At 34.5% G+C, this 22,550-nt stretch overlaps 4 protein-coding genes across 7 annotated transcripts; 3 read left to right on the plus strand and 1 right to left on the minus strand.

Annotated features, from left to right (window-relative positions):
- The first annotated feature begins 1,777 nt into the window (after nucleotides 1–1,777).
- Nucleotides 1,778–3,346, plus strand: LOC125211613 (uncharacterized). The gene is made up of 2 exons (XM_048111485.2): nucleotides 1,778–2,320; nucleotides 2,604–3,346. Exons 1-2 carry the CDS (start codon nucleotides 2,019–2,021, stop codon nucleotides 3,199–3,201), a joined length of 900 nt encoding a protein of 299 aa, XP_047967442.2. The 5' UTR covers nucleotides 1,778–2,018; the 3' UTR covers nucleotides 3,202–3,346.
- A 6,937-nt stretch (nucleotides 3,347–10,283) lies between these two features.
- On the plus strand, nucleotides 10,284–16,016 carry LOC125214912 (uncharacterized). 4 transcript variants are annotated; one of them, XR_007175184.2, is made up of 15 exons: nucleotides 10,284–10,628; nucleotides 10,843–10,924; nucleotides 11,613–11,676; nucleotides 12,318–12,453; nucleotides 12,545–12,611; nucleotides 12,694–12,824; nucleotides 12,926–13,096; nucleotides 13,203–13,487; nucleotides 13,930–13,977; nucleotides 14,066–14,106; nucleotides 14,204–14,291; nucleotides 14,365–14,551; nucleotides 14,638–14,742; nucleotides 14,937–15,655; nucleotides 15,878–16,016. XR_007175184.2 is itself a non-coding variant. In XM_048116133.2 (15 exons), the coding sequence occupies exons 1-14, from the start codon at nucleotides 10,460–10,462 to the stop codon at nucleotides 15,562–15,564; spliced, it is 2,205 nt and encodes a 734-aa protein (XP_047972090.1). In that variant the 5' UTR covers nucleotides 10,285–10,459; the 3' UTR covers nucleotides 15,565–15,602; nucleotides 15,878–16,007. The 4 variants fall into 4 exon arrangements, 2 of the variants coding, with proteins under 2 accessions (XP_047972090.1, XP_047972089.1); XR_007175183.2 differs by having other exon boundaries at nucleotides 10,285–10,628; nucleotides 12,315–12,453; XM_048116133.2 differs by having other exon boundaries at nucleotides 10,285–10,628; nucleotides 12,315–12,453; nucleotides 14,937–15,602; nucleotides 15,878–16,007.
- An 86-nt stretch (nucleotides 16,017–16,102) lies between these two features.
- Nucleotides 16,103–17,596, minus strand: NDHU (Chaperone DnaJ-domain superfamily protein). The gene is made up of 5 exons (XM_048116135.2): nucleotides 17,240–17,596; nucleotides 17,095–17,156; nucleotides 16,931–17,020; nucleotides 16,713–16,853; nucleotides 16,103–16,288 (listed from the first exon to the last, which is right to left on the minus strand). Exons 1-5 carry the CDS (start codon nucleotides 17,517–17,519, stop codon nucleotides 16,193–16,195), a joined length of 669 nt encoding a protein of 222 aa, XP_047972092.1. The 5' UTR covers nucleotides 17,520–17,596; the 3' UTR covers nucleotides 16,103–16,192.
- A 980-nt stretch (nucleotides 17,597–18,576) lies between these two features.
- LOC125214913 (small ribosomal subunit protein uS3y) lies at nucleotides 18,577–20,768 on the plus strand. Its single transcript, XM_048116134.2, has 6 exons — nucleotides 18,577–18,719; nucleotides 18,895–19,042; nucleotides 19,394–19,565; nucleotides 20,062–20,116; nucleotides 20,209–20,340; nucleotides 20,447–20,768. The coding sequence occupies exons 1-6, from the start codon at nucleotides 18,690–18,692 to the stop codon at nucleotides 20,609–20,611; spliced, it is 702 nt and encodes a 233-aa protein (XP_047972091.1). The 5' UTR covers nucleotides 18,577–18,689; the 3' UTR covers nucleotides 20,612–20,768.
- Nucleotides 20,769–22,550: the final 1,782 nt, after the last annotated feature.

Raw genomic sequence — 22,550 nt, forward strand, 5'->3', positions numbered from 1 at the left:
ACAGCAACACAGTGACACATTCACGTGCGCCACCTTCCGTTTCAGAATGTCTTCTCTGCAGTTACCTGCCCTGCTCTGCTGCACACATACACACACCCGCACGTGTCATTTGTCTTCTGTCTCTCCTCTTTCAAATTCTTCATTTTTCTATTTCATTTTTCTTTTGATATTCATACTAGGAGTATGATTGTGTTTTTTTCATTGGGATTCTGTGTTGGAACCCAAAGATTTGGTGCTTTTGTTTGAGTATGTAAAGTAAACTGAAATGAAAAGGCTACTAATATGATGTGTTATTGGCCCACCTCAATAATTTGGAGGAGAAATATATACTAGGAGTATGTGGGTAGGATTATTGTAGTGAGGAATAACATAGTACAAATTTGATAGCTTTATTTGTGGGGAAGTGTTATTTTGTAAGTACTACTCCATATGATATGATACTGATTGAGTGGAATTTTAAATATAACAATTTGAAAATTGTTCAATTACAGTATGTGGTTAAGTAATTTATATACGTAAATATAGTACTCCATATAGATTTTTTAGACTGATTTTTTTTTAAAAAATAAAGTATAATAGTGCCTCGACTCATCTACTTCGATCTAGATTTCATTAACTGCGTTTTACAAATTAATTGTATAACGACACTATATAAATATATTTCGCCATGTAATTATAAGATATGATTGCTATATATTATGTGTACTCTCAATGTCACAGGAACACGTTGAATGATTGGTTAATGTTCGAGCCAATGTTAAAGTTTTCGTTTATCTATTGGTCGCATACGATTGTGTTAGATGAATACTACTACACATTAGGGAAAGTAATTTTTTTATTTTAAATTTATTTCAATACAAGAATTATATAGTACTAGAAAAGAGACGACAAAACGTTGTGACACTCTTTCATGTTACAAAGGCAAAGAAACTAAATTAACGAAAGGCATGATAAGCATCACTATCACTTAGTAACTTTCTTAGAAATGTCATTTTAAGCTTACTTTCAGAATTTATCATTAGGTACCCAAAAAAAACGAGTTTGTAATTTGTTGTACTAATAATTGTACTGTCAATTAAAAATGGTGAAACCACCAATTACATGTTAAGAGTATTTCATATTTATTTTAGTAGTAAAAATGATTGATATGATCCTAAGTTTTATGTTTTAACTTTCCATTTATTAAAATATTAAATTCAATTTCAAATGTTTTAACATAAATTTTCAACATGCTATAGCTAAAAACAGCTCCAAACTTTATATTTTATTATCTGGTTATCAAATTTGTGGGATATACCAGCAATTAATCAAATACTACCATTATTGTTTGATACTCCCTCCGTCCCCGATTAAGAGTCATATTTTTTCATTTCGGTCCGTCTCCAATTAAGAGTCACACTTTATTTTTACCATAACTAGCAAATATGTCCCACATTCCAATAACTCAATTCACTCACATTTTATTATAAAATCAATATAAAAAAATAGTCCCACATTCCACTAAATTTTTCAACCAACTTTTCTTTATATTTCTTAAAATTCGTGCCCGGTCAAAGTGTGACTCTTAATCGGGAACGGAAGGAGTATATTTTTTCAGTACATTGATTCAAACTAATTCAAAAGTTACAAAAACTCAATTGGATCCAAACCAAATCAGAAAATTCCAAATAAATTTAATTTCAATTTATTCAAATTTCAGATATTTTTGGCACAGGTCTCATTCCAAAATCCAAACTCTAAGGTTATGAAATGCTAACAAAGTTTGAATCCTCAGAAACGGGTCGAATTCACACACCCCAACCCGACAACCCGGTTCCCAGCCCTTTATCCTGTCACACACAGCTGCTCTCCAACACAACATGTAAGGAGGGTTTTCTCCTCCTCCCCTCTCTCCTCTCTCTCCACCCCTATCCCCTCATCTCAAATCCCCCATTTTCCCTAGGGTTTCTTCCAATCTCACCTCCAAACCTCACAATTCAACCCAAAACACTTCAAGATCTCCCTCGGCAAAACAAGCGATGCATTCGGGCTTCGAAATCACCGGCATCCACCACCACCCGCAGCAGCAGCAGCAGCAGCAACCCGACAACCCGCTTCTACTGTCCATGAACCCGACCCACATCCTCGACCAAATCCACACCTCCCAACAACCGCTACTCCTCCCACCCCACTACCCCCCCTCCCCCTTCTTCCCCCTCAACTTCAAGCTCGGCCTCAACGAGGTTGGCGGCGGCGGAGATGCCTTGCTCCGTGGGAGTCAGCAATACCACCTGCCCGAGGCCCGACAATCCTCTCTCGGAATGCTCCACTCACAATTTTGGTAAACTATATTTTTTTTTTGTTTTTTTGGTTTAAACCACAGGTGTACTGAATCCGCCCTTTTGACAGAATCCGGCTAATCCTGCTCGACCGGGTTTACGGATTAAGGCCAAAAATTTGAACCCGTGACCTCAAAATCACCACAGCTCCGCGGATTTTAATAATGTGACATGTAAAATTGAACATTATTCAATTTTACGTGTCACATTATTAAAATTCCCAATTTAATTCACGAAAATTGAGTGTTTTATTTTTATTTTTATATTTTTATAAATATTGCGTAGGGAACCCCTTCCAGCAGAAGCATCCAATGAAAACAGTGAAATAGCGAGGCGGAGGGAAAATCTAGCGACCTGTTTGGACGCGAAAAATAGAGCACATTTCAGCGAGCTGGAAGCCGTGTACAAACGTCACGGCAATGCCGAATCCAACCAAACAGCCCCTAACTTAACACCACTCCCCGAAGAGGAACCTTCGAGAACCGAAGCGAAGAAGACGAAGAGGAAAAAGAAGAAGAAGAAAACGACGGATTCGGATCCGCAGAAATTCACTCCGATGGAGGAATTCTTCGAGAATCTAGTGAAGCAGGTGCTGGAGCACCAGGAGAATCTGCAGCGGAAATTCACGGAGGTGATCGATCGGCTGAGCGAGGAGCGGAGGGCGAGGGAGGAGGCGTGGAGGAGTCAGGAGCGCGCGCATCTCGAGCGCGAGGCGGCGGCGAGGGCGCGCGAGAAGGCGATGGCGAAGAGCCGCGAGGCGACGATCGTTTCGTATCTGGAGAAGATCACGGGACAGCGGATTAATATGCCGGCGGCGGAGGCGGAGGCGAACGCCAGCGACGACTCGAATTGCGGAGGCGGAGAGGATCGAGATCGGGATTGAGGGGAGTGATTTGAGCTGGTAAATTAAAATGCGCTTTTTACGGTTTGCAGAAGAATCGCTGTTTTGTTTTTGTAATGTAGAAATTTAGGCGAAGATGAGAACTCATAAAAATTTAACTGACTATTAATAACGTTTAGTTTATATATTTGAGTATATAGCAGATGGATTGCGTCAGTGTGCTGACTAATTTACAGTAATAACTAATAATTTTTAATTTAATATATTAAAATTATTAATATAAAAACATAATTATATCAATAGTAAATTTAAAATATAAACACAAAGACATAAGTTTATTAAAACAAGAATATTGATAAATTTATGTCTTTGTGTTGATATTTTTAACACATTAAATTGATATTAGTTATTAGTACTATAGTAGATAACCATTTTATTCACTTAAGATAGCTTGTTTCATGGAGTAGTAACTTTTTAAGAAACTAAACCAAAATCTTAAACTAAATTAAACAACACAAATACAATTTTGACCGATTTAATTTTAGAAACATTTGAATCAAGTGCATTTAAACAAAATATTAATAAAACTAATTATAAATCTTTATATTACTAGTATTACTATTACGTATGAATAAGAGTACGTAGTAATTGCATAATTTTCCCGGCGTGACGTGGCGGTGGGGCCCCGGCGGCGCAGAAGTGACGGAAAAAGTCCTCGAGCTTTCGAGATAAAGCTGCTGATTTCAGTCCCGTGTTTTACCTTTATGTGAGTTAGTGTGTTTTTTTTTTCTCTGCTGAAACTGATGCAGCTGCATTAATGCCACTCCTGCATGCCCTACTTTGTCCACCTGTTTATTTTCCATTGTTTTTGTATATTTTTTTTTAATTAATCAATCATTAAAATTGTTTGTCGGAAAGGTCGATTGTTGGGTCTAAAGCGATCGGGGAATGTGGTTTGGCCGAAACTTCTTGGTTTCTGGGATATGTAGCGTGATCTCGATCGCTATGCGGGTTGGGTGTTTAGTTTTTCAGGCCAGTTTTATCACGAGTGTTGGCCATTTTTTGATTGGGTTGTAGTCGTAATTGGTGAAGCCATAATTTTGACGTGAAGGGCATGTAAAAAATTATATGATTGTTCATTGTCAATAGCGATGGGATAACTCTCTTATCGCCAGAAGCAGTTCTTACTGATTTGTAGACAGCTAAAAGGATGAAACAACTATAAATGAGTTTATGCTAGCCAACTACCCCACTTTGTATTTCATACCCTTGTTTTCCATACCATTAAACTACCCCTTCTGTTCTCATACAATCATAAAAATTCCAGTTGGGCAGATTATGTAATCATGCATAGAATGTTTTTTTTTTACTTTATAATCAAGACAATTCTCTATGATTTGTAGAAATCTAAACGAATGAGACAACTATAAATGAGTTTATACCAGCCAACCACCGCACTTGTTTTTGAAACCCCTTGTTTTCTACTCTTTCATTTCGGCTCGTCATAAACTACTCACACTATATATAGTTTAAGTTCGAATTAATGTATTTAATTAATATGTTACATTAAGTTAGGAGTTCCTTTATTAAGTGATATCTCATTACACTTAAAATTCTAATTTAATTATATTAAAAAATCAATCCTAAATTTATGGTCTAAAATGAAAAGTGGGAATAACAAGGGGGGTACTAAACTACACCTCATGTTTTCACACGACCATTAAAAATACCAATTAACTCTGATTATATAACCATGGTTTTTTTTTTTCTAATTTATAACCAAGACAGTTCTTGCTGATTTGTAGACACCTAAGAGGATGAGACAACTATAAGTGAGTCTATACCAGTCAACCACTCCTTTGTTTTACAGGCACCTTGTTTTCCATACCACTAATCTACACATATTGTTTTCATATAAGCACCAATAATACAATTAAATCTGATTATGTAACCATGGATTTTTTGCGAATCAGATTAAATACCTCATCGAAAAATATATGATAAATACTTCATGCACATAAGAGTAAACTCATTATTGATTTGTAGACATTTCATAAGATAAGATTATTCATATGTCTATTTGTCTCTATATCTATATCTCGTTATATCTCCAGGTATATCTCTATATCTATTTAAACTTTTACAATGTCATTTAAAAAAAAATTATATGTCTATCTTTCTCTATATCTCTATATCTATACCTTATATCTCCATGTACATCTCTATATCTAGTTTTTTTTTCATTTCAATATTTCCATCAATATAGTTCTTGGAATTCTATTTGATTCTTATCCATCCACCTTGAACAAATAAATAAATAAAAAGGAAATTTTAGTTATAATAGTAATTCTCAAGAAATATGGAATTCCTATAAAAAAGAGAGAGTTGAAAACTCTACAAAATATGAATAAATAAAATAAAATCTGCATACTTTATAAATCATAAATATGTACTCCCTCCGTCCCAAGATAAGTGACTTGTATTCCTTTTTGGGGTGTCCCACTATAAATGACCTATTTCCATTTTTAGTAAAAAGTCATCTCTCTTACTTTATTTTTCACCTACTTTATTCTCTTTTCTCTTCTCTACTTTTCCCTCTCTCATACTTTACTCTCTTCACTTTAACTTATTTAAATATCATTCCTTAAATCTCGTGCCCAAAAGAAATAGGTCACTTATCTTGGGACGGAGGGAGTACATCCCTAATTCCCTACACCAATTTAACTTTAATTATTTGACACACGTGACATATAGCCGTGTCACGTGGAAAAATAATTGATTAGGCTGAAATTAAATGAGTAATAATTTGCTAAGAACCACTCTATATATCATTTATTTATTTATTTTATTTAGTGGTGTCTGTTGATTTGGAGTATTGGGCTTGTTGCTCTGATATCAAACTATAGTTAGTGGACTGAATTTTAGAAATTTAATTGGGCCTGTGAACCTTATTTTCAGTATATACAAGGCATTATTTCTTTTATATATTTTAAATCCCGTAGGACCTGATTAAATGGCTTATAACTACTGAATTTCAAAATAAATGATAAATTAGTTCAAATTTAATATTTTTTTCTAATTTATAACAAGACAGTTCTTGCTGATTTGTAGATACGATGAGTCTATAACAGCCAACCACCTTATTTGTTTTTCGCACCCCTTGTTTTCCATAACAGTTTTTCAATTATAAGTAAATACCAGTTAAATCCGATTATATAACAACACATTTGTTGTGTTATTTCTAATTTATAATCAAGACAGTTCTTATTGATTTATAGACTCATAAAATAATGAGACAATTATAAATGAGTCTATATCACCCATCCACCCCACTTGTTTTTCACATCCCGTGTTTTACATACCACTAAACTATATCTCTTGTTTTCATACAATCATAAAAAAATACAATAATAATTAAGTTTAATTTTGTAATCGTGTAGTAGTACTTATTTTTTTCTAATTTATAATCAGGACAGTTCTTGCTGATTTGTAGATACCTTAGAGGATGAGACAACCATAATTGAATCTATACCCGTCAACAACCCCTTATACCACTAATCTACACCTCTTGTTTTCATACAAACCACTTAAAATACAAGTTAAATCCGATTATGTGAACATAGATTTTTTTATTTATAACTCAATGTTATAAATTGGATTAAATAATTTATAAATGTTAGATTATTAAAATAAATGATGATATACTTCATGCACATGTTTTTTTTATTTATAACTCATTGCCATAAATTGTAAACCTTTATCAGTGCTTTATTGGACTCGATAATACTGCCTATAATTATGCATCTCATTTAAAAAATTGTTCACATGTCTATCTTGCTTTATCTTATAATTTTTATCTTGCTATATCTCCATGTACATCTCTCTATCTACTTTTTTTTTCATTCCAATCTCCCCATTCAGTATAAATTTTAAAATTATCTTTGATTCTTATTTATCCTCCATCAATGTTTAAAGAAAATATAAATAATTGCTAAAAAAATAAATAAAAGGAAAATTTTAGTTATAAAGTAATTTCTCAAGAATTATGGAATGCCTAAGAAAAAGAGAGAGCTAGCATGTATAAAGAATGATTAAATAATATAAAATCTGCATACTTTATAAATCAAAATGATTATGTGCAAGGCATACTTTATAAATAATTAACTTCAATTATTTAGTGGTATCTTTGTTGATTATGATTTTTGAGTATTGGGCTTGTTGCTCTGATAGTTAGTTGTGGACTGAAGTTTAGATATATAATTGGGCCTGCGAACTTTCCTTACAAAGAAACATTTTTTCTTTAAAATATATTAAATCCCATAGAATCATGATTTATATCTATGAAATTTATCAAAATAAATGATAAATTATTTCACATTTATTGTTATTTTCTACTTTATAATTAGGACAACTCTTACTTATTTGTAGATACTTTAGAGAATAAAACAACTGTAAATAAATTTATACAGGCCAACCACACTCGTTGTTTTGCACGCCCATTGTTTTTCATACCAATGTATCTTTTGTTTCATGCATTTATTATTTTTTTCTAATTTATAAATAGGACATTTTTTGCTGATTTGTAAACAACTAAGAGGATGAGACAGCTATAAATGAGTCTATTCCGGCTAACAACACCCCCTGTTTTTCACCCAATTAAACCACACCTCTTGCTTTCATGTAACCAAATACCGATTACATCCGATTATATAACCATGATTTTTTTACGAATTAGATTAAATATCTCATAGAAAAATTTGATTAAATAATTTATAAATGCTAGATTATCAAAATAAATGATAAATACTCCATGCTCATATTTTTTTAATTTTTATAACTCATTGCTGATTTGTAGATACCTCATAAATAATACAGTTGGCAAGTTGGATGGGTGAGTGTATACACTCAAGTCTCAACTACACTTTTTTGTTTTTATACCATTAACACACGCTCACTGTTTTCTGGTAACCATACCGGCTAAATTCAATTATGTGGTCATTGAAATTTTGTAAATCAAGTTAAATATCCCGGAGAAAATGATTAAATAAGTCATCACTGTAAATTTATCAAAATAAATATTAAATTAGTATGTATTATTTCCATCTATATATCCATTTTATCCATCAAATCAAACCCCATTATTCAATCGAGTTATTCTTTAGTAGTGTGCCGGTGTTTCAATTTGTAGTATACATTGTTGTAGTTACAAAATACCAATAGTATTGGTTAAATATGATAATATGATCATGAAACTCGATAGGAAAAAATTACTAAGGCCATGTTTGGTTGCCAGGATTCTGTCCGGGAAAGTAATCTGATTCCTTCAATTTTAAATTTATGTGTTTGTTTCAGTTTTTAATCAAACTGGGAAAGTAATCAGAATCCAAGAACAAGGAAAGTTAGTAGAACTTTCCAGGATTCTGAATCCTAGCCTTTCTTAGTTATTCTTTTTCCCAGTTTTAGGATTCTTACATATTTCAGTAATATAATATAGTTTTATTATTATTATTATTATTATTATTATTATTATTATTAATTTCAATATTCTAAAAATAATTTTAAATTATAAATCATACTTAATTTCACTATAATAAATAACTATAATTAATATTATCATAATTATAACTATATTTTATAATAATTCATAATAATAATTAATAATTTATTAATAATTAAAATATAATTATATAATATAAATTGTATAATAAATAATAATTAATTACATTTTATAAATTAATAATTAATCAATAAATTCATAGTGCAATTCTAATTTATAAAATTTATTCAATTATAATATTCGTAAATATTATAATTATAATATAATAATTATTATATCTATTACTATAATAAATGAGTATAATACTCCATGTAACTATAATTATAGTTATACTATTATATATTATGATGGATAATCCATATTAAACTGTCCAACATAATAATAAATATAATTATATAATAATTATTATTTATAATTAATAATATATTAAAAATTTTACAATATTATTCTTTTTTATAAATAAAATAATAATAAATATATTTTTAGTTTGGTGTTTAAATTAAATACAAATTTAGAATCTTGATATTTTCCAAACACAGGAAAGTAAAGTTACTAGGAATCATATTCCCAGGATTCACTTTCCTAGGAATCATTTTCCTTGCCAACTTTACTTTCCCGCCAACCAAACATGGCTTAAGAGTATTCACAAATATGTACCAAAAATCGCAGAATGCACAAATTAAATCTCAGAAATAGAAAGAAAAATAATAGGAAAAAATAAATCAAATTGGGCACCTATTGTTGGCACGTAGCCACGTCTTATTGAACAAGGCCCAATAATACTGATAAATTTTGATGATATGATACAAATCATTCAAAATCCATGCTACAGATCGAAATTAAGTCGTAAAATCAGAAAGGAAAAGGAAAAAAAAAATCAGTGACTATCGTTAGAATTTGGCAATGTCCTGTCGAAAAAGGGCAAATAATAATCAATTAAATATGATCACAAAATTTGATAATCAGTAGACACAGACAATTCATAGCAGACACAACACAATCCCGTAAATTAAATCGCATCGCCCTAAACAAAAAAAAATCCGAGTTTGGCAACTCTCGTTAGCACGTGGCAACGCCTGATTGGACTGGGTCCAATAATACCGGTAAAATCCGATTACATGATCGTGGAATTTAATAACTAGTCGACAAAACTTTTTAAGAGCACTCATAATTCATGCAAAATGCACGTCCGTAAATTAGGTCATAGAGTTTGGATAAAAGAGGAAAATCAAACTAAAAGTATCGAATCTGGCAACTATCGTGATCACACCTCCTAGCTCGATACGCAGGCCTTGCAGGCAAACCGATCAGTGTTTCGTGACCTAGATCTTTCTCTGCCTTGCAATACCGTGGCTCCGTCCCGATCCAAACTCAGTGTTACTATTGACCTAAAGAATAAAATAGTTATAAAATAAATATAGGGAAAAAGAGGGATAAAAAAAGGTTTATTTGCTAGTTATAAAGAAAATATAGGGAAAAAGTGGGATAAAAAAAAGTATATTTGCTACTAACACGAGTCTCTCTCCGTACACAAAGTCTTCCTATAAATAACCGCTGGCGGTAGGCCAAAGCCCCATTCTTCCTTGACTCTGAATACAAAACCCCTTTCGCAAGGTGAAGCTCCATTGATTCTGTATACACAGAGAGAATCTTCTCTGCACACATTTGTTGAGCGGTTTTACAGCCTTATACGTATATAATCGTATACACAATTGGTTGATGATCTGACGAGGAAGTTCAGATATGTCAATTCGGTTCAAATTCAGGAGCTCCCTGAATTATGAGACGCTGGAGATCGGGAGCCGCGGCTCGATCTCCGTGGCGGAGCTGAGGGCGAAAATCATGCGCGGGAAGGTTTCTCAGCAGCAGCAAGGGTTTGATCTCGTTTTCTCCGACGCGGATTCTGGTTTAGGTGCGCTTCTTTTTTTGTTTCTCCGAGTCGATTGATTTGTTGCTGCTTTTGTTGATTCTGTAGCGCGGTTTATATGTTTTTTGTTTTGATTATTGCTCTTTTTTGAGAATTTGATTTCGGTTGTTATTATTATTACTCCAATTTTAAGTTGTTTATAGTGTTGGCGGAGTTTTCTTTAATGATTCTTACTGATTTGGTAACACTGGATTTGCAGGGTACAACTTCGATTCTCAAATTCCCAGTGGATCCAGCGTGATTGTTAAGAGAGTTCCCGGTGGAACACTTCCGGCCTCTGTGTAAGACTTTATGATCTTGATTGAATTTGCTTAACTGCGTCTGCTTAGATCTAAGTTCATTATTCTGGCTGTGTTGTTGCATGCATGTAGAATTTGTTTTAAGTTTATATCTACGAATATCGATGTGAAATTGCTTTTGTTTGGGGGGCTGTGCTGTTTATTTTGATGAGTTTTGGGTTGATCTATCCAAATTTCAATTATGTTTGTCCTTAAGTGATGAGGAAAGGTTTAACGGTAGTGTTTGGAGATGATTGTTTGATTAACATCACATTTATAGGTAGTGATGATGAACACATGAGCAATTTAGTTTCAGTATCCTGCAGTTTTGTAAGATAGTTTTGTTATGTTAAAAAAAACTTGTACACAGAATAGCGAAAATTAATGTTACTGCTTATGTCAATCGATGAATGATGTAATGCATATCCATCGAATTATGACACGTGTAGCCTTCCAGTTAGCACATGGAGTATATAAAAATGCATCGGCTTCTTAAAACATGACACGTGTAGCCACCCCGTTAGCGCCTGTCCGCCTGCTTCAATAAAAAGCATTGGCTTCTTAAAACGCGACAATAACTGATTTAGTGTTTTTACACTGTAGATTAAGTTTACTGTTATCGTCATATTGCGTGAGCTTAGAAGCATTTAACTTCGCCTTTGTTACTATACTTACTGTAACTCTACTGCAGGGCGGTGCCTATTGTAGCTATGAAGCATGCCGGGGTAAAAGAGCCGCACAATCTGAACCTAGCTGTAAGCTTTAATTCATATGTACATATTAGTTGGATAACATTTTTTTTATTTATTTTTGCATATTGCACCTGTCTGCCTTTTCATAAAATGAGTATATTTTCAAGTATCCTGGTGAATTGTCAACCAATGGGATCTATCTTAGGGACGATAGTTGGTGACACGACACGACACGACACAATAGTGAGACATGGACAAAAACCAAAGATGATGGGTTATTATTTACTACTATTGTGCTTTTTTTATGCCATTATGGTGTAGCCCCTTACCCATGTCAACACAATATAGAGTCTTCACCACTATAACTTAATACTTATCTGATACTAATAATGTATAGTTATCTCTTTTGGGTTGCTGTACTATTTGCCACACATGTTGTACGCATTAACATTTTAAGAGAATTTGTATGTTTGTTATGCCAACCCAAAAAATTTGCATTTGTTTCAGCACACATTGTAATTGTGTTGTGTGATTACTGTAATGAAATGCAACTAGATTACGTGGTTTAACACCTGTAATCATTACTCTCTAGACATGCCACATACACTCCCTGGTTTTCCACTTCTGATATGGTTTGAACTACCCCTCCTACTTTTTTACTTGTGGATGGCTACTCTTGATTGCTAAACATTTCTTTTCAGAAGACTGGACCAAAGAACGACTATGATGACCTAGGTGCTGATCTATACCCCAAGCCTGATTCAAACTTACCTGGATTTAATCAAGAACTTGATCAAAATAAATTCATGGGTAACAAGAAGGCTGCTGTCATACGAAGTGGTTTGTTACACTTTTTTAATGATATTTTTATTTGCCCTACCTGTAGTATTTCTGGTCGAGTTTGCTTACAATTGTGTATTGTTAATGACAGGTTTTGATCAACATGGAAATGATAGGAATGTTTTCCCAATACCTGATGAGCTGATGAAGTCTAACAAGTATGATTTCTCTTATCGTGTCTATTTTTCTCGAGGTCTATTTTCTTGCTAATATGACAAACCCCTTTAATTTTTTCGAAAGGCTGCACAAATCCAATGTCCGGAACGTGCAAGGTTCTAATTTGCCTTTAGAACTGAAGTGCCCAATATGCAAAAATGTCTTCACGGATGCAGTGATGATACCTTGTTGTCAGCATAGCTTTTGCGAGAAGTGTGAGTTCTTATGTAGTAACAACCTGTTCAGATGCCCCAACTGTCACAATTCACTTATTCATCCAATTCACTTATGTTTTGGTTTGCTGTTACAACTGCAGGTATATATCAAGTGCTTCTCACAAAGGGGAGGTGCCCCAAATGTTACTCAATAAAATGCACTACAGCCGATCTTCTCCCAAACTTGTCATTGCGTCAAGCAACTGAACATTTGCTTAAATCTGAGATGTTTGATACTGGTTTTGATAATGTCATGCCGAAATATGTGCCAGGTGAATAGCTTATTGATGTAAATCTTTAGAATTATCAGGAGTTCAGTTCAGAATGTTATAACACTGTTTTTTTTTTTTTAATTTGTTGTTGTTTCTCTATATGTAGATGAAGAATCCGGAATCCAAATGAATGATGATTCACGTGCTATCACTTTAACCCAATTCCTAAGAGAAATGGGAGTTCCTCAGTCTTCTATGGCAACTGGAAAAGGTCCAGTTCCTCAGTCTTCTACTGCAACTGGAAAAGGATCGAATCAGATTCTCACAGAATCATTGCGCGAGCAACATCAGAGAAATGTGCCATATGGAAATGCTGGTTGTAGAGATTTTGAAGATTTTGCACAATCCGCAGATTTTCAGGGTGAAAATCAACCTAAAAGCCATGCTGAAGGTACACTTGTCCTTATTCAGTGCTATACTTTCATGTATATCAATTGGTTTATTGAAGCCCTGTAAGTGTAAAAATATCTTACCTTAGAGAAACATGTTTTCATGTGTGTACTTCAGGAGAAGTACAAACATTTTTTTTCTTAAGATTGAGGGTTAAGTGTAATTAATTGGAGGAATTGTTGTAGTTGAGGCCCACTAGAGATTTGCAGAGTTTAAATTAAAGATTGACACACGATTGTAAAAAATTATGACCCATTGGAAAAAACACTCTTTTTGGTTTCTTCCAGTGATCTTTTCCTGGATAAATAAGAAATGGATCCTGTTTTCGCAGTACCATTCCATATTAAGATAGTCTTGCATTGCTTTGACAACTCTTTTTTTTTGCCTGCCAGTTTTCTTAATTGACAGTTGACACATTTCATCCTTTTAATTTCTCTTCACAGCTGATTCTGATGCCAAGAGGAAAGGGGGGTTCTGTTTAGACTTGGGAGGTATGGAAAGTTGCAGTGTTTGCTGTATGATTGATAAATAGTTTTAATTTAGTGATGTCTAACCTTTTCTGTAATGTTGAATTTTCAGCTGGTGGAAGAAGATTTTCAGGTCATGGTAGATACAGAAAGGTAAGTTCAGTAATACCATGTAATTTTAAATAACTAGTAATTTCAGTTCATATTGATGCTTATTTACAAGTGAATATATAAATATGTTCGATTTCAGGACGTCCGTAATTGCTTTTCATGTGGTTCTTTTGACCATCTCATGAAAGACTGCCCAATTTCCCATCCAAATCCCATGTGTCAGCCAGGTATTTATTAAAAAGTTTATTGTTTACAGTATATATTAACATTTGCCAATTCTTAATTTTTTTATTGTTCTAGGATCCGGAGTGTTTCATGGAGGTTTCCCAGGCTATGCACCACCATACTGGAATGGCTCTTCATTTCCGCCTTATACACCCTATGCAAATATGTATAATAACCCTTCTATGATGCCGTTCAATCCCACCATGGTCCCTGTTTCACCCTTTGTTGCTCCTCCTCCCTACATTCCATTACCTGGCCCTGGGTATGTTGAATGTATTTCAGATATCTTAAAGCTGATTCTGTGAAAAGGCTTACATGTAGATTTATGACACCTTGTACATCTTGCAGTGGAAACATGAGACCTGGGAATATCGAACCTCCTCGTCTTGACCACTTTGGGATTCAACATTGCGGAAGTAAGAGGAAGAAGCTCTTAAATGAAAATCTAGAAAGGTAAAATTTAAGAATCAAGCACAAAGTAATGGGCGCATGGGACATGGCAGGAAACCCCCACACCCTACATATAGAAAAATAACATAAAATAAAATATACTCCATAAACAAACAAACAAACTTAACCAGATTTATCTGAGGCATTACATTTGTTTGCTCTTTATTTATAGAATTCTAACAATGGCTTTGCAACAGAAACCAACTTCTCAACGACGATGGTTCTTCAGAATGCTATCGACATTACAGTCCGCAGAAAGCATGTGATCGTGAACCACAGAATGACAGGGAACAAAGTTCAAGTCACTCTGATGCTAGCTTGGTCCCAAGACCTGGGAGAAAAGATCGGCATGAAAAGTACATGCACTCCGGTGGCTATTCTGATGAAAGACATGTGAAGAGCCACCACGCCTTTTCTGGGAGGGAGAAGAGGCTCTCTCATGCGGAGAGGTCAAACTCAGCCAAAGAAGACAAGTCCAGAAGCACTGAACGGCATTGTGAGGGGAGACATATGTGTCATCACAGAGATTCAAAGGACAGTGACAGGAAGAGAGACAAGAGACACTATGATAAGATTGAGTCTGACGCCCGAGATTCTCACAGAAAGCATCACCACAACCAAGCAGACTATAATTTTGAGCCTCGGACACCTGCTGATAGGAGGGCAAGGGCTGGATACTGCAAGAGGGAGGCTGGCCAAGATTCATCCAGGCATCAGACAAAGCACTTACAAGAGAGACATCACTGCGACAGGTTGCAGATGGTGTATGGCTCCAACGAGGACCGCAGAGATGAATACCGCCCCCAAAAACATCGAGCATATTGAAAGAAGAGCATAATGGGGCACTATGAAGATGTGCCAATGTACTGGTGATTCCATCTCTGTTAGTATCAACTTGTATGTTGTATTGGTCATGGTAAGAGTCTGTCTTTTTTTTTTCACAAAAACATGAAAGTTCATCGAAAGTTATTTTTATACAGTTAGGTCGAAGCTTATCTTACATAGAAAAAAAAGAAGAAAAAAAGCACTATAGAAAGCTAAGATCGATTCACAGTTTGTTTTACTTTTTTGAATTACTTCCATCTGGTAAATATCTTATTGCTGTTGTTATGTTACTAACCTTTTCCCATTCTTTAAGGTGAGATTTCATATGCTAATGGAAGCTTTCATTTCTCATCCGATCCATCTCTGAACAGAGATCGGATGCGCCCCGTTGGTGATTAAGGTATTGAGCAAGGTATATCTATCTCTGACTCTGTCTCCACACACACACACACACACAGAGATCAAGCTATACAGGGTTTGGTCACCAACTGATGATTTTTTCCAATCCATTATTCGGAATTTTAACAACATCAAGAAATTATCGTTCGCCTCCATGAATATAAACTAAAATTGAAAAGATCATTGTTAGAAACATGGGAAACTTTCATAATCACAGATCGATATCGCCTTATCGATTGAATACAAGGTATAGTAGAATGGACAGTGTTAACCACCCTAAAAAGAAGTATCCTGTGTATGTTGTTGGCAATTCATCCTCTGGATCCTGCATAATAAGAAAGTAATTTGGACACCATGGGAAAGAGATGGCAAAACACTTGCTATTTTAAGGACGCATTGCGTCCACTGCTGAGGACATTACTTGAACCTTATTTTTTGACACTCAATAAAGGACTCTTACCATATTATCAAAAACCAATGCACAAAGAGAAGATCATGTGTATTGCCGTGATAATTCAGTGTTGCAATTAATCAATAATATAAGATTGGAATAGAGCTAAAAGATTTCAGTATGTAAGTAACAAGGTATAAGGCTCAACTCTTACTGTTTTTCTTGTTCAGGGTAAAGAAAAAATTGGAATATAGTGAAAAAAGTCATTGTAAAAATGGCTATTGATTTCTAAACAGACTTAAAAGGTGAAAATTTGGCAGAAAAATTTGCTATCAAGTAACTGAAAATGGGTATTTACCTGAGGAGGAGGGTCTCCTAATTGTTCTCGCATTCTATCAACTTCAAATGGCCACACATATGTATCTGGCTTCTCACTTCTGGCCAAACTCCAATCGTAAAGCCTTCTCTCTTCCGGTGTCGACAGAATCGAATACGATTCCTGGTCGATACCAAAAAAAACACAGCTTCAAATTTACATGAAATGAAATGATGGTTGAAATTTTATGGCAAATCAACCTTTAAGAGCTCTAGCTCCTTGCTAAGCTCTTCTTCTTCCAACCCTTTACTCGTCAGCTCAGTCACCTTGCTCTTGTAAGCAACATTTACCTATATATAAGATCAAGAGTGAGTTCAAATTTATAAAAAATAAATATATTGTTAGTTGAATGTTAGATTTCAACCTCATCATATGAACATTTGGTGGGAAGCCCCAGCCGTCCATAGTGATCAGCATCTGTAATTGCTGCAAAACTCTAAAACAAAACTCCATTAACAATCTAACATAAAAACAAATTAAATATGCAAAAAGAAAAAAAAGAAACATACCAATCCCACGCAAAGCTTTCTCCACATTAAGGGTTGATATCAAGGACGGAGGCCCTTTCGGGACCTCTGCCGGCGTCTGTGGCGGCTCCCCTTCATCGACAGCCGTCGCGCCTTCCTCGCCGGAGCTTCGGACCACCAGCAGCCGCCGCGTTGCATGGCTGCTGAGCCTTGAAAATGAAGTCGGGATTCGGACACGATGATCGTTGATGGAAACGCGTTTTCGAGCAGGTAAGGAATAAGCGCTACTTGCTACAGTAGCTGATGATGCTGCAGTAGCCATGGCTTTGTTTGTGTTGAGTTAGTAATGTGGTTTAGTTATGTTGCGAGCGGATAAAAGAGGAAGGATCATTCCTTGCCAAAGAAATGCTATCTTCCTTCTTTTGTCTTTTATTCATGATCTATTAAAATGTGTTTTCTTTGATAACATTGGAGTTGATTTAAGATATAGAGCTATATTTTTTCTATTTTTTTTCATATGTTCTTTAAAGGAAAATTTATTATTTAATAGTACCAATTTTAGTTAACTTTTAATTAATTTTATATCTTTCAAACTATGTGGACTAAATCACAATTTAATTTACCACATTTTAGAATTTTCCTATGAAACTAAATTTTTGGTGAAATTGGTGTTGCTATGGAAGCCGATGTGTACACCACGTCGGTTATTTAAAAAGTATTGCCAGGTAGACTAAGAATTGGTATTATGGTTTTTCTTAATTTGCATCATTTACGTTTGAATTTTACGACTTTTGCTATACGGTTCACAGCTTCAATTCACAATTGCAATTTGCAATTCCCTACTATACTGAAATTGAATTGAGGTTTGCAACTCTCAGTTAGCAATTTGGTTATTCCAAATTTGGATATTTGTGGTATAAACTTACTCTTGCGACAATTAGGGATGTCAATCAGGCCAGCCCAAAACCCTTACTCTTGCGACAATTAGGGATGTCAATCGGGCCAGTCCATCGGGTTTTGGGCCGGCCTTACTCGGGTTGCGGGTCTGACCCTAATGGGGTGCGGGCTAATCAGATTTTAATTTTATCGGGCTATAAATTTTCGGCCCTAACCCTATAAATTTAGCGGGCTATTTGGGCCAGCCCATAGGCTGCGGGCTACACTTACATCCATAGTGAATGGGGATGGTCGTAGATTTATAGGAGTAATTATTTTGAGAGTTAGATTAGTTAAAAAGTCAATCAAAAGTTATTTTTTCCATCTTTTAGAAGAAGTTTTTCTTCATGTTCATTTAGACTTTTACCCTATTTTCTTCATAATTTCGCTGATAATTAAAATAATATAAAGAAAAAAAAAAGACTCGGATAATTAGTCATTAAATTACAATTCCACCCCTAGGGTTTCTCTTCCACAGTTTTATAAGAGTCGAAAAAAAATCACGCCGCACCTCTAGACTCTGCTGCAGTGAACTGAAACTCTGAGATAAACAACCATGGCGACGCAAATGAGTAAAAAGCGAAAGGTTAGATATCGATTTATCTCAAATTTTGTTATCTAAGTCCGATCAAATTGAATAATGCGTAGTTTAATCGCTGAATCTGTAGAAACTGTGTTGTGAATCCAATAGAATCGAGTGTTTTTGAATTTCATCGAGTTTTTCCGTCTCCTGATATCTGGATTGCTTTGGTCGTGTTTAGTTTGTTGCTGACGGCGTGTTCTTCGCCGAGCTGAACGAGGTGCTGACCCGCGAGCTTGCGGAGGATGGCTACTCCGGCGTCGAGGTTCGAGTCACGCCGATGCGCACCGAAATCATCATCCGTGCTACTCGCACACAGAACGTACTCGGTATTTGATTCATACTGACGTATTTGAAATTATTGTTTTATTTGTGTGTTAGGCGATTGTGGAATTGCTGTTTCTAGTAGGCTATTTGCAATGTTTGGTTTCGTATTTGGAATTGAGGATTTATGCGAATTCACTATGTTGCTCCGCAATAGGGGAACGAATTGCTTATTGTTGAATTGTGTAATTCTTTGTTTTACTTTGAGATGATGGTGATTAGTCATTAATGTGAGTTTTAAAGCGTTGTGAGGTTAATTTCTGAGTTTCAAACTATTTATTGCATATTTCTGGCTTATAGTAGAATGCAATGCATGATATGTAAGATTTATTGTTTTTATTGTTTAAACTCTGTAGGAGAGAAGGGTAGGAGAATTAGGGAGCTGACATCTGTCGTTCAAAAGCGATTCAAGTTCCCAGAGAACAGCGTTGAGCTTTACGCTGAGAAGGTCAACAACAGGGGTCTCTGTGCCATAGCTCAGGCCGAGTCACTGCGTTACAAGCTTCTTGGAGGCCTTGCTGTTCGTAGGTATAGATTTCACATCTCTTATGATTTCCCTGTTTGTCACCAGTATTTCATTCCCACACTTCTTGTAGTTTAACTAATCAAGGTATTGTAATGGTGACATGAAGTTGGCATTATAAAACATGATGTTTGGCTAGAGTAATTATTGTAGTGGTTGTCATTGTTACTGCATGATATCATTCCCATGTTGTATGTGCCCAGGCCCAAGAGAACATTGTTATTTCTCCTGTCCAGATATATACTTTGTTCTCATTTTGATCTCGTGAGATTTTCTTGCTTGGGCTGCTTGTGATATCGATAGACACACATCACTGATTGCTTCTGATGTTATTTCACAATTGTATGGAACACCAACATTTGAATGTTTTGGCACCCAACTATTAATACTTCAAATTTCAGTTGGTAGATTCATGCATTTGCATATGTATCATAATTTCTGAGAATTCTAACACCTTGATAAATTCATTTCAACTAATTTTATTTCTACTATTCTGTCTAGGGCTTGCTATGGTGTTCTGAGGTTTGTCATGGAGAATGGTGCCAAGGGATGTGAGGTGGGTTTGAACATACTACTATCTTAATACCAATATATTTCATTTTTATTTATCTCAAATCTTCACTCCTGAATTCATCTCATTTCCTAAAGGTGATTGTAAGTGGAAAGCTCCGTGCTCAACGTGCCAAGTCCATGAAATTCAAGGACGGGTACATGATTTCCTCTGGGCAACCCGTCAAGGAGTACATTGATGCTGCTGTGCGACACGTTTTACTTAGACAGGTCCTTTTCCTCCCCTCTACTTAATACCTCATTGAAGTAATGTTGCTCGTCATCTCTGACAAATCTTGGTCGCCATCAATAAAACAATCGCTTGATCTATCTTCAGGGCGTACTTGGTATCAAGGTCAAGATCATGCTCGACTGGGATCCAAAGGGCAAGGTTGGGCCAATGACACCTTTGCCCGACGTCGTCACCATCCACCCACCGAAGGAAGAGGAGTATATCCCCCAAATTCCTCAAACTGTGGCACCTGCCATCGAAGTTGCTTGAGTATGAAGTGGTTTTCACCAGAACAGTATGTCATATCTATGTTTTCTGCCTGGTAACACATGTTTTTGGACTAATAGAAATTTACTTAGATTTCTACTCTTTTTGATCTTGTAAAACGAGTTATTTAAATCTTATTGTGCTGTTTTATTTTGTGACAGTTCAGCAAGTTATTTTCTCACACCTAGATTCATTGATTGTTGGTATATTTTTTTTTCCCTTAGTGGTCCACTTTCTGCAAATCTTTCATGTTATGGGTGAAGCACTTTCTAAAAAGTTCATTTCATTTTCTTATATGGCATGATGCATTTATGTGAAGTTTGAAAATTCCATTTAATTTTTTAATTGTTACCTCATTTTTACGTCATGCTGTTACATTGTATGTGCATTAAATTTTTTGAAATTTTCAATTTGAGTAATTTGTTACTAGTTTTTTTCAGATTCTAATCAATATTATGAATATTGAGTGTTGTAGTTTCGTTGAGGTAGAAATTAATCTATCTCATATATCTTGATTCTTGATAGTATAATATTCTTTTTAGTACTAGTACATCTTATTAATTGACACATTTTTAAAATTGTAAATATATATTCTTTTATGTTACATTACTTTTTTTTTCTTTTCACATAAATAAACTACATGCTAGAAGTAGTAGCACGCTTTGAATGAGATGGTTATAGTTTTTTTTTATTATTTATAATATTAATAATTGACTATGAATGGAGAGACCAACGCATATTTTTTTCGATTTCTTTCCTCTAAATAAATCTTGTTTGTAATTTATAAACATCTTTGGTTAAATGGGTCGAATTCAAAACGAATGACTTTATTGAAAGTGACTAAAATATGCTAGTACTATTCTATCTCATAAATATATGATTCAGTCCACGCTTTTGAAGCGCATGCAATGGAAAATTTATTTAATTTTGTTATCCTGTTATTATTGAGCTAGTGTGGCCAACACATGTCATGTTTAAGTTGGTTTACATATAATAACGTCATTTTCATAGGCTACACTGCTGCAGAATACAAATTCTGGTTGCTTATCTTCTTAATTCGAATATTCCCACAAAATAACTATTCTTTTTATTTTTATAATGATTATGTATATCAATTTAAATTATAAAAAGATTAATGAGATTCGAACTCATGATCTTCTAGCGTGATACAGTCCGCCAGGTAAACTATCCGGCCAGTGCTTACAATGTAGCAAATATTAAGTAAGTGTATCTACAAGTTTTTGTATATGACCTTTGTCTGCTTTCTTTACCAAAAAAAGTAATCGAATTCAAATATAATCACATTATTAATTTTCCAGTCAAATATTGTTATAATAAACATTTTTTTGAATTATGACTGAGGAACGGTAATAGTATATGACGAGTCGATTTGACCAAAATAGTAACTCAAATTAAATTTTGCCATGTATGACTGTGTATCAATACAAAAGTTAGGGAAAAGCTTTGACCCCTTAGTTAAAAAATGTTTTTAATTATAGGATTTAAATTTAATAATAGCTAGATTGACTTAGTGGAGGATGGTGACATTATAAAAAGAAACGATTTTTCATAAAATCGAAAAAGTCCCTGAAAATGATTGCAGCCGCCCTGGCAATAATATCTGTATAAATTAACAAATCTGATGGGAATTATAACAAGAAGAATAATGTTTAGTACCTTTTGATGTTTGTCTCCCCATTACAAGGTAGTTTTGAACCCAATGAGCACTTCTTTTTGCACATGTTTACCTTTTAGCTAACCCAAGAATTATGTATAATGACACATTCGAATTTTTATTTGGTTTTGTTGATTAAATTAATCTCTTTAAAAGATGAGAAAAGAATGTAGATTACGGAACTTAATTTTGTACTACTATTACTACTAAATTTATAAAAAGTAGTATTAAATTTGATAATTTGAAAATTAATGTTTATGAAATGTG

This window comes from Salvia hispanica, chromosome 3 (assembly GCF_029641045.1).
Source record: "Salvia hispanica isolate PSC_SH4W2 chromosome 3, Shi_PSC_v1, whole genome shotgun sequence".
Classification (NCBI taxonomy): domain Eukaryota; kingdom Viridiplantae; phylum Streptophyta; class Magnoliopsida; order Lamiales; family Lamiaceae; genus Salvia; species Salvia hispanica.